Below are 14,303 nucleotides of genomic sequence, written 5' to 3'. Positions count from 1 at the left end.
CACTTGCTAAGTTTGTAGACACACCATTTTCAAGGAATCTTAAGCTGGTCTAATGGCTTACTTTAAAGAGGGGCAAAATGGCTGACAAGGGAACATTTGTATTTTTAGTGATGAAGGAGAAAGGGTAACCTGTAAATTATCAGTTGGAGAATGCTTAAAAGGTAGATGAAGATAATGAATATTTTCCTGATGTGCATAGAAATTACATTTTGCCTAACATTTAAATACAGAATAAGGATAAATCTTAAAAAAGGAAATACCACCATTTGTTATTTAATGAGTCTAAATCTTGATATTTTGAGGAATAGAAAATTAACTAACACTCTTCTGCCATTTTGACACATATTTGAATAAGCAGACTGCTGGTCCGATGGGTATATTTTTTAAGGTGTGAGTGGTAGTGAGAGTCCAAAAGCAGTTAAATAAAACAGAAACTAAAAACATCTTTTTACCTACGACTTCATTGGTAAATACTTTTGCATAAATTTGCACTTCTGAAACCCTAATTTTATTTCAAAGACTGGCACTTTAGTGTTTAGTTGGGAGCTATTTTATGTGTTCCCCTGTTACTTATGCATTAATTAGTTTTGTTTACCTGTGCATAATTTTTTCTAATTTCACAACAGTTGTTGTTTTTTTTTTTGTAATTGACAATGCAATTTACTGCATGTGTGCTTTCTGGCCCCAAAACAAGAATGTTAAGGTGTAAAGCACCAATCTCTTCATTTCAGATTGTTAAAAAAGGGATTGGTTGTGACTAATTTCCAATTAATTTGCTGTGGTTACGAGGAACAAAACAATTTCACCTTCTAATTAAAATTTAAAATATTCCAAAGTGTCATCTTTAGGTGTCTGTGGAATGTATAATTTCCATTTTGGTTCATTGCTGGATCTGTAATACCCATGAGCTTGACAGCTCTATTAATTTAAAGCCTCAGTAATACCTATTAGTACAAAACATGAAAAAAAATACCATTAATCATTTATTTTAATTTTACAGCTCTGTCATTTTCTCAGTATGTTTTAAAATTATGATGACAACGTAATGTGCACAAATCGACTTGGATGAAGGAGAAACGGATCACAGTACTTAGGAGAGATACTGAAGTACATTATTAGAGCTTAATTAATGCCAAACTGATTAGATCTGATTGCATTTTGCACAAAAATATTTTAAAGAATTTTTCTTACCATTATATTTAAAAAGTTATTCCAAACATGTTATTTATAATTAGGCTTACTTTTTATAGTTCTTTTCTTTAATACATTCTATTTAAATATTTTGAAATCAGCCTAAATTGTTCTTTTGTTCTTCATTTTAAAACCTGAATTAATCTAGTCATAAGTTTCAATTTAGAAAAGTTCTTTTCATTTCAGCTAAAATATAACAGTGTCTCTCATCTTTGTATTTTTTGATAGGAACTTCTAACCTAAATTGGGCACACTGTCCAAAAACAAGAAAAGGCAAAAATTGAAATGAGAAATATATCAAGTATATAATATTTCCTGCATTTATATTGATTTGATCCAGGACTGTTAAACATTTTAAAGCAGTAAAACTGTATACACTTAACGGAATTCTGTCATTAGCTTTGAAGAGGACCAATTATATATATCATTAGTTCATTGAATATATTTCTCTAGAATGGGTAGTCTCCCAGTCAATGGGCATCATTAGACTAATAATAGTAAATTCTATTATTTCCAGAGTAGTGTAGTTAGAGGTCTCTCATTTGGGAATACAAATTACAGAATCACAAGGTCTGAGCCTGACATTCCTCCCACATATGCCTTGTGGTCATAACATATCTGGCTCTTCATTTCTTCTGATTTTTTGTATTAAAATTAGAAAATATAGCTAACATATTCTAAGCTTTTCCTTAAAGAGCAGCAAACTGTTCTTGAAAGTTTTAAAGAGCAAGCCTTCTTATCCACTACGAGAGAACAGGGTTTAGTGTCTCATAGAGATGTTCCTGGGGTGAGTTACAAATTTCAAATAAAAATCTGAATTTAAAAATTCTTAATAAAAATACACTGAATACAATTTAATAACATTGCTTTTATCTCCTTGAAGAGTCAGAACATAGTTACACATGTTTCATTTGAGGAGACAAAAATATTTTAAGATGATTACATATTATGTTGTTTTATCCATATGACAATTCTATGGGGTGAAAAAAATAGATATTATTAGACATGATTATTAAATTAATAAATAAAACTTAAAAAGATAATACAACTATTCCATCTAAGCTAAGTCAAGAAAGTCTGTGATTATTGAATTCTTTCTTGATAAAGTGCAGACATTTTGTCCTAGAGTACAATAATGGAGAGAAAACGAAATAAAATTTAAAAAAAGACATGACCTCTGAACTCAGTGCAGAAATATATTACTCGAAGAGCCATATAAATATGAAATTCCAGTAATGATATAAATTCTGTGAACAGAAGGTTCATGGTACTATGATACTGTGGTACTATGATGTCATGGTACTATGGTACTATGACAAGATAAAATAAAATAATTTGACCTCCTCAAAGGAAGGAGGTCTAAGAAGACTTTCAAAGGAACTCAAAATAGACCTGAGAACTAAAGGATAAGGAGCATATAACTAGGTATAAAGGCAGGGAAGAGTGTCCTATGCAGAAGAAATAGCATAGAGTAAGAAGGAGCATAGTATGTACATGGATGTGAAAGATAACATGATAGACGTGGAACAGAAGGAAGAGAGGTGTTGGGTAAGAGAGGTGATTCAGTGAGAATCAGAGCTGCAGGGCCTTGAAGCCCACAGTAAGATTATTTAGTTTAGTTTAAGAGGCATATAGAACTAAATAGTTTAAGCAGGAGAGTGATGTGATCAGATTTATGGTGATAAGATCATTCTGGGTGGAAACGGTTTGGAAGGAAAGGCAATAACTAGTTAGGAGACTCCTTCATTTGTTCAGGCCTTAGGGTGGTGATAATAGAAGTACCCCCCCACCCCCGCCCGCTCCAAAAAACAAAATCAAGAAATACAGATAATATTTGAGGGGTAAAATTGATAGATTGCTTATGAGAGGTAAGGAGAAAGTGCCAAGGATGATTCAGATTTCTAGCTTAAACAATTGAATAAATGATAGGACAGTCCTTGAAAAGGAGAATCTGGAAAATATATTATTTTCTCTCCAATTAAATTCAACTAAGTTATGCTCCCCAATCAATATATCCTAGGCACATTGTTAGGAACATCAATTATCATTACATGACATGATGGCAATTTTTTATGAGTTTCATATCAAAATGTTTACTGGATTACCATGAAATAGTTTAAATTGGAAAAAAGTCTTTAAGGTCTTTTCTATGATACTCCAAATAGGCAAAGGTGTAGCTGAGTCTAGGAATTTGGATCATTAAAGAAGTTTCTTTTCATAATTTGTCAATATGTGCTTATTGATTTCCCTTGGTTTAAAAAAAAATCCATTCTTTCTGTGAGTAAGTATGCCACATGAATTTCTTTCTAATCTTTCCTTTGGGTTGAAGTGGAACCTGGCATGTGGCTGGAATGCTACCAGGTGCTTCTGGCCTCCACAGAGAGAAGGCAGATGGCCATAATATGCTATCTCCCAGTGTTACCCAAGGAATCCTGAAATCCTTGTTGTCTCAGAGAAGAAAGAGGTTAGCGAAATGAGTTCTCCATTGTACTAAATAAACATAATTACACTAAAAATAGTAGGTAACATTTATTAAACACATATTTGACATGCATAGTCTCATTTGGTACTTGCAGTGGTCCTATAAAGTAGGTATATTGTTATACCTTTAGTCAATAGAGACTGAGGCTCAAAAATGGGAGATGCTTTGACCAGTGGCCAAGCTGGCACTCAGACCCTTGCCTCAAGTCCCAAGCCAATGATCTTAACCCCTATGCTCTATGAAAAGACTACATAAGGAAAATATATGAAATATTACTTATTAAGAAGAGCAGAACCACAAGTAGTGAATATTGTAAATATTCTCTGGTTATAGTCAAGGATGAGAATTTTTTTGAGTATTATTTTGTTTTCTGTTTTTCTTTTTATTTTTGTTTTCTGTTTTTTTTTTTTTTTTTTTCCCATATGACCAAAGATTTGTAGAGGCCCTAGGAAAAGAAAAGCAATTACTGGGTTAAAGTTGTGGGTTAAATTTCTCTGTAGAGACATGGAAATTATAAAAAGATTTTTTTTAAGTTGACTTCTGGCAACCAATTTACAACCATAAAATATTGTGAATGAGAGAACCAAATTGATATCTTTAAAATAGATTTCAAATCCAGGTATGAATATTTCTCTTACAGAGTGGCCAAATAGCCCATCACTTTTAGAAATATTTCTCTTTTTTCATTACCATATATATTTAAAATTCCTATAAATTTCATCAGCAAATAAACCTCTCAAGCCCATTTTTCAAAGATTTATTGTAAATTCTTCTCAATGATTTCTCTGGATTTGATGTTAGATCAAAGACTTATACATTAAACTTGGAAATTACTATCATTGCAGAAAATAATGGTTAGAATCATAAAGAAGCTGGCACAGAGATTTTAGAAAATTGTTATGTTTCATTGCTTTGCTTTTTGGCAGTTATGGACCTGAAAAATTTAGCATGCTCTTTATTCCCACTGTCATATGGCTCAGCTACACACACGAATTCAAAATGGTTTTCATTATTAGAAGGAGACGATCTTATTCCAGAATCAAGCTAGGTAACTTTTAATGTTCCAGATAATTGCTAAATTAAGCTCTCCCCATAGATATTTTATGGCATTTATTTTGCTCTGAAAACTTCATTTTTAAGGTAGCTGAATAAATCCAGTGATAATAAACCCTTAAAGAGGTTAAAGAAGGAAAGAAAATATTGGCTAGATACAGTGAGAATATTTAAAAAGTAAAATGCTACCTGCCGAGGTACTTTCTAAGAGCAACATTATTAAGCCCACCCTGGCACAGGGTAATAGACTATGCATTTAAGCCAGATTTGATCAGTTGATACATTGTCAAATTGGGAAAACTGGTTCAGAATTTTCACAGAACGAATTCCAAATGGTGGCACTCAGTATAGCAAAAATATGCCATATGAAATTATTTGTACTTTCATTCATTTTTTTAGCTATTGACCCATTAAATCATAACTTTAAATTAAAATTTGTTTCTTCTACCGAATGCCTCATAATTCCGGATGTAATTTTCAGAATTGACTATAATTACATCAAGGGTCAACAAGTTATGCCCTTTGGGCCAAATCCGGACAACTGCCTGTTTTTGTATTGCCAAAGAGCTAAGGATTTTTTTAATTTTACATTTTTAATTGGTTAAAAATATCAAAATAAGAACGCTATTTTATAATGTTAAAATTATATGAAAATCAAATTTTAGTGTCCATGCATAAAGTTTTACTGCAACACAAATACAACCACTTATTTACATAAAGTATATGAATACTTTTGTGCCACAATGGCAAAGTTGAGTAGTTACAGAGGCCTCATAGCTCACAAAGCCTGAATATTTACCATTTAGCCCTTTACAGAAAATGCTTGCCAAGCTTTGAATAACATGGACAACTACTTAAACATCCTGCAGTATATAACTCTCAAATATTATGATTTCTAGATTTAGAATTAGGGTAAGCAATTGAGTAACTTACTTATATGCAAACCACAGTGAAAAACTGAGACAACTCTAACCTAGACACTTGCAATTTTATGGTTTCACTCTCTTAATAGAAGAGGAATAGGCCACAGTGAAGATTGATTAGAAATGTTTATATAATGATGCTTCTTTCTAGTTTTTCTCCTCCCTCTCTGGCTAGTAGCTTAGATTCCTTCATAGAATGACATTCTTCCTCTGCTTCACCCTTTAATGACTGTGTCCCCCAGTTACATAGTCTGACCTCTTCTGACTATCCTTAAGTAATCTCTTCTAAGTGGATATAATTTGCAAGCTCATCACGTCTGCATCTGTCTCAGAATGGGTTCTCCTCTGAACACCAGACCTACATATCTAAAAGACACTGAACATTTCCCTCAGAATGTCACACTGAACACTGAGTTCACCAACTTCCTGGTTCCTACCCCTGCCAAAAATGCATCTCTTTCTATAAAAGTATCACCACTCACATAACAAGCAGAGCTAAAAGCATGGAAGTCATACTAAAATCTTTCCCTTTTCCAATATTCCACACAGACAATCAGCTAGTATCATGTCCTAGGTTGTACCGCCCTGATGTCTCTCAAATCTGCCACTGCCATATTTTAAGTTAATTTTGCTTCTTTTCTGGATTATTATATTAACCTCCCATCTGATCTCCCTGCCTCTGGTAGGGCATCTGGCCTCTGATGTATGCTTCCAGAGTGATGTTGCTAAAATTCAGGTTTAATGATGTCCTGTCTTTCCACCATGATCTAAATGGCATTGCTTTGTGCTTGCATTGAACACTGAGACTACCTCTGTAGCACAATGCATATCACACCCTACTACTGCATGTTATCATCATGAGACTGTTAGTACATCAATTATGCTTTTTTAAAAAATCTCATTCAACTTGGAATCTCCAGCACTAAACTGAAATAAGCTGGAACCTAGTAGATTAGCAATAAAGCTAATTATAGTTGAGTAAATTAAGTTATTTATTTCCATTGATATTACCTCTCAACCATATGTTTTGGGGGTGAGCATAAGAAGGTGCTGGTCATTCTGTCAGTCACAGTCAGTCAGTCAGTCAGTCAACAGATTTTATTAGTCTTAAGCCTTAGGAGGAAAAGTATAATGACAAATAGATCAGGGCTTCTCAAATTTAATCGTGCATATTGATCGCCTGGAGGTCTTGTCATAAAGCAGAATCTGATTCAGAAGGTCTGGGGAGGACCAAGGAGGCTCCATTTATAACAATGATGTCAACAATCCTAGTCTGTGGACCACATTTGGAAAACAGAACACTAGAGTGCAAGACAATTACCTGTAGAGAGGTTTTTTTTTTTAATTTTTAAAATGTTTGTATCAATATATGCATCTTTAAAAAATGTATAGACTTGCAAGAAAAATAGACAGCCTCTGTCCCATCACTTCTGTTTCACCAGGTCCATTTTTTAATTCTTTGGCTTTTCTAATCATTTATTCTTTATCTATAAACAATACAGTTTACTGTTTTGTTTTGTTCTGTTTTGTTTTTTACCCATTAGTTTTAGGTATATTCTACTTCATGCTATAGAAACATGGTTTAAAACTCTTACATTACTCTATTTAACTCTTACTAATAGTTAATATGTACTGAGTGATTTTTACATGCCAGGTGACATTCTAAGCATTTTGTGCACATTGATTCATGTAGTCTTTACAAGAAACTAATGAAATAGACCTATATTAAAGTTTCTACAATATTGATGAGAGAAATGAATCATAGTCACTTGCCCAAAGTCTCCAGGTAGGAAGTGGTAGACATAAGCAGTCTGATTCTTAATTATTATGCTGTTCTGCTTCTGAAAAAAATATATAATTTTATTTAAGTCAGTATAAAATATATAATCATTGATATTATGAAAACAAACGAACTGGAGAACCAAGCATTGACACCAATGACATTTTCTTTCTATAAAGCTTTTAAAATCTCTTTTTTTTCTCCTTTGCAAAGTTACAGTAATTCTCATTTTTTAAAGCTACACCATATCAATTTATCTATTATCCCCACTCCTCTTTTTTATATGGCAGAAGCCCTTCCCTGCAGGTTTCTTTTTAAGTTTATTGCAAATCTATTGTCTTGGGTCTCAGTTGTACCATCTGTTACTTTTTTTTTAATCAGCAATTTTTTAGAGTACTTTTAGGTTTACAGAAAAAAGGAAAGGAATATATAGAGATTTCCACCTAACCCCAATCCCACACATGGGGAGTCTCTCCACTATCAACATCCCCCACCAGTGTGGTACATTTGATACAATCATTTAATCTACATTAACACATCATAATCACCCGAAGTCCATAGTTTACATTATGACTGACTCTTGGTGTTGTACATTCTAAGTCTTTGGTTTGGACAAATGTATAATGCCAAATTTTCATCAGCATAATTTTATATGGAATATTTCTTCTGTGTTCTACCAATTCATCCTTCCCTCCCCCCCAACCCCTGGCAGCCACTGATCTTCTTACTATCTACATAGTTTTGCCTTTTCCTGAATGTAATATGTTGGAATCATACAGTATTTAACCCTTCCAGATTGGCTTTTTCACTTAGGAATATGCATTTAAGTTTCCTCCATGTCTTTTTGTGGCTTGATAGCTCATTCCTTTTTAGCACTGACTAATATTTCATTTTCTGGATCTACTATAGTTGATTTATTTATTCACCGACTGGTTGCTTACAAGGTTGGGCAATTATGACTAAAGCTGCTCTAAACATCCATGTGCAAATTTTAGTGCAGACATAAGTTTTCAGCTTCTTTGGATAAATATTAAAGAGCATGATCACTGGATCATTTGATAAGAGTACATTTAGTTTTGTAAGAAACTACCAAACTGTCTTCCAAAGTGGCTGTACCATTTTGCATTCACACCAGCGATGTAGGAGAGAGTTCTGTTGCTCCACATCCTCACCAGCTTTTGGTGTTATCGGTATGATCATGTGTCTTTTGAATCTCTTTCTTAGCTCACTCATTTGTTTTGCCGGAGAACACCCTCAAATATGTTTTTGTTCCTCAAATATGTTTTAAAGGGCATACAAAAGGTAAACTCTCTAGATCTTTTTTTATGACTGAAAATGTCTTTTTTGTACCCTTACATTTAATTGATACATTGACTAAGTATAGAATTCTAAGATAAAATTATCTTTTCCTCTGGGGTTTGCAGGTGTTTTTTTTCCATTTTCTTTTAGCACTAATGTTTTTGAGAAGCCTGATGCCACACTGATTTTTATTTTTCTGTAAGTGACCTGTTTTTTTTTTCTCTCTCAAAGGGCATTTAAAATCTCGTTTTTATCTCTGTGCTTTGAAATTTCACAATAATGTGCCGTTTGCTCTGGGCAGGAACGGGTTCGAAATTTGCTTGGCAGAAAAGAGAGGGAAGGTTTTCCAGGGCAATAACTGGCACAAAGGTACAGAGATGGGAATTAACGAGCAGTGTTGGGAGATTTGAGTCAGCTCTCAAACCCAGTTCTTGCACTTACCAACATGAATTGTGTAATGCAGGTTATAGAACCTCTCTAAGTTTTTGTCCTATATTGTAAATTAAGGATGTTGACACTTGACTTCCCAGGGTTGTTCAGAGGATAAAATTAAATAATATAAAAATAAAATTACAGAAAAAATTATCTTCTAACAGGTATGAGAACTCATTGAAGGGAAAATAGATCCACCTCTGTTTTAATCTTATCAGAATGCTTTGATAAAGCATTCAGGTGTGTAGAGGTGGTCTCCAGGGATTGAATATTGAACAGGTTGTTCAGATAACCTGATGAAGAGAAATATTTCTTGTTATAATAAATGGGAATAGTCAAAGAGAGGAAACAGGGAACTTGGAAAAAAATACCAGTGGGTTGGGCCACACGTGTTCTCCTCTCTTCCTTTGATTTTAGTTGAGCTAAAGAAGGCCTTTGGAGACAACATAAATGTCTAATGGGAATAGATACTGTTCGCTGTCTGCTGGGAGAAATAAACCCTTTTTTCTATCCCTTTTATGAAATTATACTGCAATTCTACACTCTTCAATAATAATTTTATGGGAGTTGAGTTTTGTGGAGGGCAATTCAAAGAGATGGATGAAGCAGATAGTATTGAACAATGTGGAAAACACTTAGCATACTGGTCAGCACACTGTAAGAGCCAAATCTTGTTACTTTTTATTCATATTATTATTCTTAATATTACAGTCATGAGGTGGAACTGTCACAATATGTACCCTGACAGTGTAATAGGAAAACTTTGCCTTGAAATCCTTCAACTATTTTATATGTATGCATCTCTATTTCATATTGACTATTCCTAAAACTGAAACTGAAATAGAATTTTGTCATGTTTATATTTTTATATGTGTTCAATCTTAATTTGAAATATGAAGACAGAATTAGAAAGAGTCATGGGACAGTAGAAATGCCTCTTCTGCTGCTGTTGCTTTTCAAAAGAGTAGATGATATGCAGAAATGAAGAGTTTTTTTTACAAGGACAACATTGTATTACTGAGAATATTTATCTGACATTTTTTAAGCAATATTTTTCTACCTTCATGCAGCCACTCCAACTTCTAGGAGCTTCATCACCATTGCTTATGATTCCACAACTCTCTCTCATTTATAATCTCAGATTCTCTGCCAAACTAAATAATCAAAATCAAGTTATAAAATGCCTTACTCATCACCGACGCATTGATGAACAACTAAGAAGTAACCACCTGACTTTTCAAAGAAGCTCTCAAAGAGAGCCTGAAAGTTGGTTCAAGTCTTCAGATTGCTGAAACTTACTACTTTCTAAAGTCTTTGGAATCTGCTACTTACTCAGTGTTGTTTTCTACTAGACAACAGGATCTCAAAAAAATAAAAATACAAGAGTGTGGAATGTGTGGAACAGGCATCTGAATCATTACTCCAGGCCTGGTGAGGCCCCTTTAACCAGGTTTATCCCACATGGGCAATCCGAACCTGAAGTTACACTTAAGTCTCTACACCTGGACTTTCTGTGATTACCACAGAAACAATTCACCTGGACTGGAATTATTCTCAACCTTAATGGAGTAGTTTTTTTTTCTGCTCAAATATAAAAGACGTGTAATTTTATAATGAAATAACATATGCAGAGAGCCTGGATATATAACAGACACTTCATGAATGCTGGCTTCCTCCATGTTATCTCCCCTGAATAAGAAAGAGTCATGAGGAAAATATAGCCAATTGTTTCTCATTTCCTTAAACAACAGACCAAAGAGATGAGATGTAATTTTTTTTTTTAATAGAAATAATGTTAAGTGAAAGAAAGAGTTGTGTATTTTGACCATGAGACTGATTAAACAACCAAGATGTCGGGTTATAAATATTTGTAACAATAGAACTGGCTGTCATTCTGCATAGAAACTGAAAACTGGAACCCCCTATTAGTCAGTAACGTGAATTAAATGTCTCATCCTGTCAGGAGCGCTGAATGAGATACTATGCTGTTTTGGAAGGCATACTAACTTGTGATTTCTTTCAAAAAAGGATTACCAATATAAAGATAGCCATGATCAAAATTCAAATACCTAAAAAACACGAAGAGCAAACAAAATCTCATACACAGTAATTCATGCTATTTTGGCTATGCTTGTCATAAAATGATGCTAACCGTATGTAAGTGACTGTAATGATATATTTCTTCTGAAATCTTAACACTAATAATTTGATAAGAATGATCTTATTTTCCAGCATGTCCTAATACTCTTGTACCCTCTAAAGGGTTTAGTCCAGCAACTGTGAATCGGCCTTCTTACTTCTGCTGCTAATGTTCTATTTGAATCTAAGTTTATGATATAAGTAATATGTGATAGCTGCTTCCCTGGTACTCATTTAAAAGTTACACTTTTGTGTAAAAAGATTCATCTTCATGTTCAGCGTTTAAAAAAACAGTGCCATTTTGCTTAGTCTCCTATTTCGGCATCTATATCACTATTGTATGTGCTTGTTAAATTTCTCTTTCCTACTTGACTATAATTCTTTGAGGGCAGAGATTGTGCACTATCTATTTTTTAAAAGTTCCTGGTACAGTTTCTAAAGCATGGTAGGAGCTCAATCAATTTTGTGAAATGAATAAATGAATGAATGATGCCTTATTAGATATTGTACAAAGCTAGGATTCAGAGGAGTTTAAAATCAATAGCATATGGTACAGTGTAATCTAAAGTCAAATTATTGAGAGAGAAAATCTGGTAGAGATCTTTTTCAATCTACATATATAGATGCATTCTTACATCTTAACTATTTAGTTATCAATTCTCCAGTTCATAAGATAACAAAAATAAAATAAAATAAAAATAAAAAAATAAAATAGAATAAAATAGAATGACATAAATTACATAACCAGAGAGTAAGGGGCTGGTTTAGCCTACTGGCTTTTTACAGGTGTAATTGATTTTTACAGTAAAGAAAGAAACACTGAATCTTCCCAGAATAACCTGATTCTAACAGAGTTAAATAAAGTTGTTCATTTTTCCACATTTTTGACATACTTCTGTCTTTCTAGACTGTGAAGTAAACCTCTGTTTCCCAAAAGCCCCAGTACTGATTTTAATGATACTGTCCACGTGACATACATTTTTTTTGGTTTCATCACTATTAGTGAATGACAAGTGAAGGATATTCATTTTAACTTGAAAATGTCAGATATGCACTTTAAGAGATATATTTTTGCAGCTTTTAATGAGGTGGTGTTTCTTTTTGAAAGAAATACTCATCTCTGATGCGGGTGCTATGCAGGTGACAACTGATATTTAATAAGCGATGGTTCTTGTATTAGTCGCAGTTCTCTAAAGAAAATGTCTCAGATTGCTTTTGAAAAACTCTTAGCATCACTAGCCCAAAGGCAAGATGTGACCTTTTTATTACATAATGAGAATCATTTATTATCTTACAATGTATCTTAAAGTCACAGACAAAATGCCACTTTGATAATTGCTTTCAATTAGCTTTGAGCATAGCATATATTCACAAAATGTCTTCTCTAATTTAGACTTGAATTAGAGAAAATTGCAGACATAATCTACTTTAAGCTTGTCTCATTTAAGGTGATTCGTAGTTTTATATCAAAGAAATCAAAACGAGTAGCTTTAGAACAGTCTCTCAAAGTGTTTTAAGCAGGCTTTTCAATATTTGATTCTATTCTATTACCAATTAATTAACAAATTAGAAAACTGGTTCATCATTCCTGACCTTTTATACATGTTAACGTGTGACTTTCAATTCTAATTATTGTTTTGAAATTAAGCCTTACAATTCGTGTTGAAAGAAAGAAACAATCTGATTAGCAAGATAAATAAGGCTTGCCTTGATACCAAGTGCATCTCTATGTTTGGCTATAACTAGAATTCTGAATACTATAATGGTGTATCCTTCCCTGCCTTAAATAAATGATACATAACTAATGGTTGATAAATTATACTAGATAATAATGTAACCTAAACAAGGAGTTTGGGGTTATTACTACAAGTGAGGTTAGAGGTAACATGATGATTAAATTGTGATTTCAGTTATTTTTTATATTCTGTTAGTACACTGAGTATTAGAATATGGTTTAAATGCACATCTTTATCTATCTTAAAAATATTTTGAAAGAATAGAAACTCTGAAACTACATTTTATACTGTGGTATTTCAATAACTCATGGAATATTATTAACCTAACAGAGATTCTCAGAAATTGGGATTAAATCTGGAAGTTACTCTCTTTCTCTTTTTTCTCCCTAGATAAAAATTACACACAAGAACCAAGCTCCAATGCTGATGGGCCCTCCTCCAAAAACTGGGTTGTTCTGCTCCTTCGTCAAAAGAACAAGAAACCGAAGCAAGGAGTAATTCTGTATCATTTCATTCTTAGAGATCTAATTAGCATAATTGGGCCATGAAACACTTATGCTGGAAATCTTTGAATCATTTCAAGTCTCCTGCTCATGTAAATCATAGAATTGGTTTAACAGTTTCTGTTACTAAGTTAATTGAAAATTCATCTATTAGAAAATTTATTGTCAGTTTTTATAGGCATCTTTGCATGAAGAGAGCAGAAGTTTACATGAAGTGATACTGCATATTTTTGTTGCATGCATTCCCATTGATTTTTATGTCTCCCACCCATTTCTCCCTCAATTTCTGTTTCTTAACTTGTGAAACATAAAAAAGGAAATACCACGGCAATGTGATTCTCAGTGTGATTCCATTATCAATAAGCACTAATCAGTAATCACAGATTGCTGTGCTTTTTCCTTTTAGAATCAGTGTATCAATAGTCTTTGACCTATGACTTGAGGAGAAACTTTTCTTTGAAAGAATTTATTAAATAGTTGTATATGGTACCTTGCTGTTTCCAAATAGTTTTTCATTGACATCTTAACGCTTCTGAGTGGAATTTGAATATCAGGTATAAAGTTTTCTTGTGCTGAAAAATAGAAAGTGGTTTTTATTTTGTTTAGTTTTGTTTTTAATTCTGGAAATAAGTGAAAACATGTTACTTGGCAGTAAAGTGTGGTACTATGACCAGCCTTATTCCTTTCTGCATGTGAATCTAGAAGAATATTCATAACCACACCAGTAACCAAATAGATGTTTTAAACTATGTGCCTAATTAACTG

At 33.2% G+C, this 14,303-nt stretch overlaps 1 protein-coding gene across 7 annotated transcripts in view; it reads left to right on the top strand.

Moving 5' to 3' along the window:
• DGKB (diacylglycerol kinase beta) overlaps window positions 1-14,034 on the top strand; it is a 586,550-nt gene extending 572,516 nt beyond the window's left edge. For 6 of the 7 annotated variants that reach the window (XM_006911956.1, XM_025046894.1, XM_025046895.1 and 3 more), the window contains one exon: window positions 13,426-13,533. In XM_006911956.1, coding sequence (XP_006912018.1) covers window positions 13,426-13,533 — 108 coding nt within the window. Of the gene's footprint in view, window positions 1-13,425 lie in introns of all 7 variants that reach the window. The other variant, XM_006911958.1, reaches the window with a different exon arrangement.
• Window positions 14,035-14,303: the final 269 nt, after the last annotated feature.

Source organism: Pteropus alecto, unplaced genomic scaffold, assembly GCF_000325575.1.
Source record: "Pteropus alecto unplaced genomic scaffold, ASM32557v1 scaffold21, whole genome shotgun sequence".
Taxonomy (NCBI): domain Eukaryota; kingdom Metazoa; phylum Chordata; class Mammalia; order Chiroptera; family Pteropodidae; genus Pteropus; species Pteropus alecto.
The sequence above is the reverse complement of the archived record's forward strand: the minus strand, read 5'-3'. Positions and strand labels throughout refer to the sequence as shown.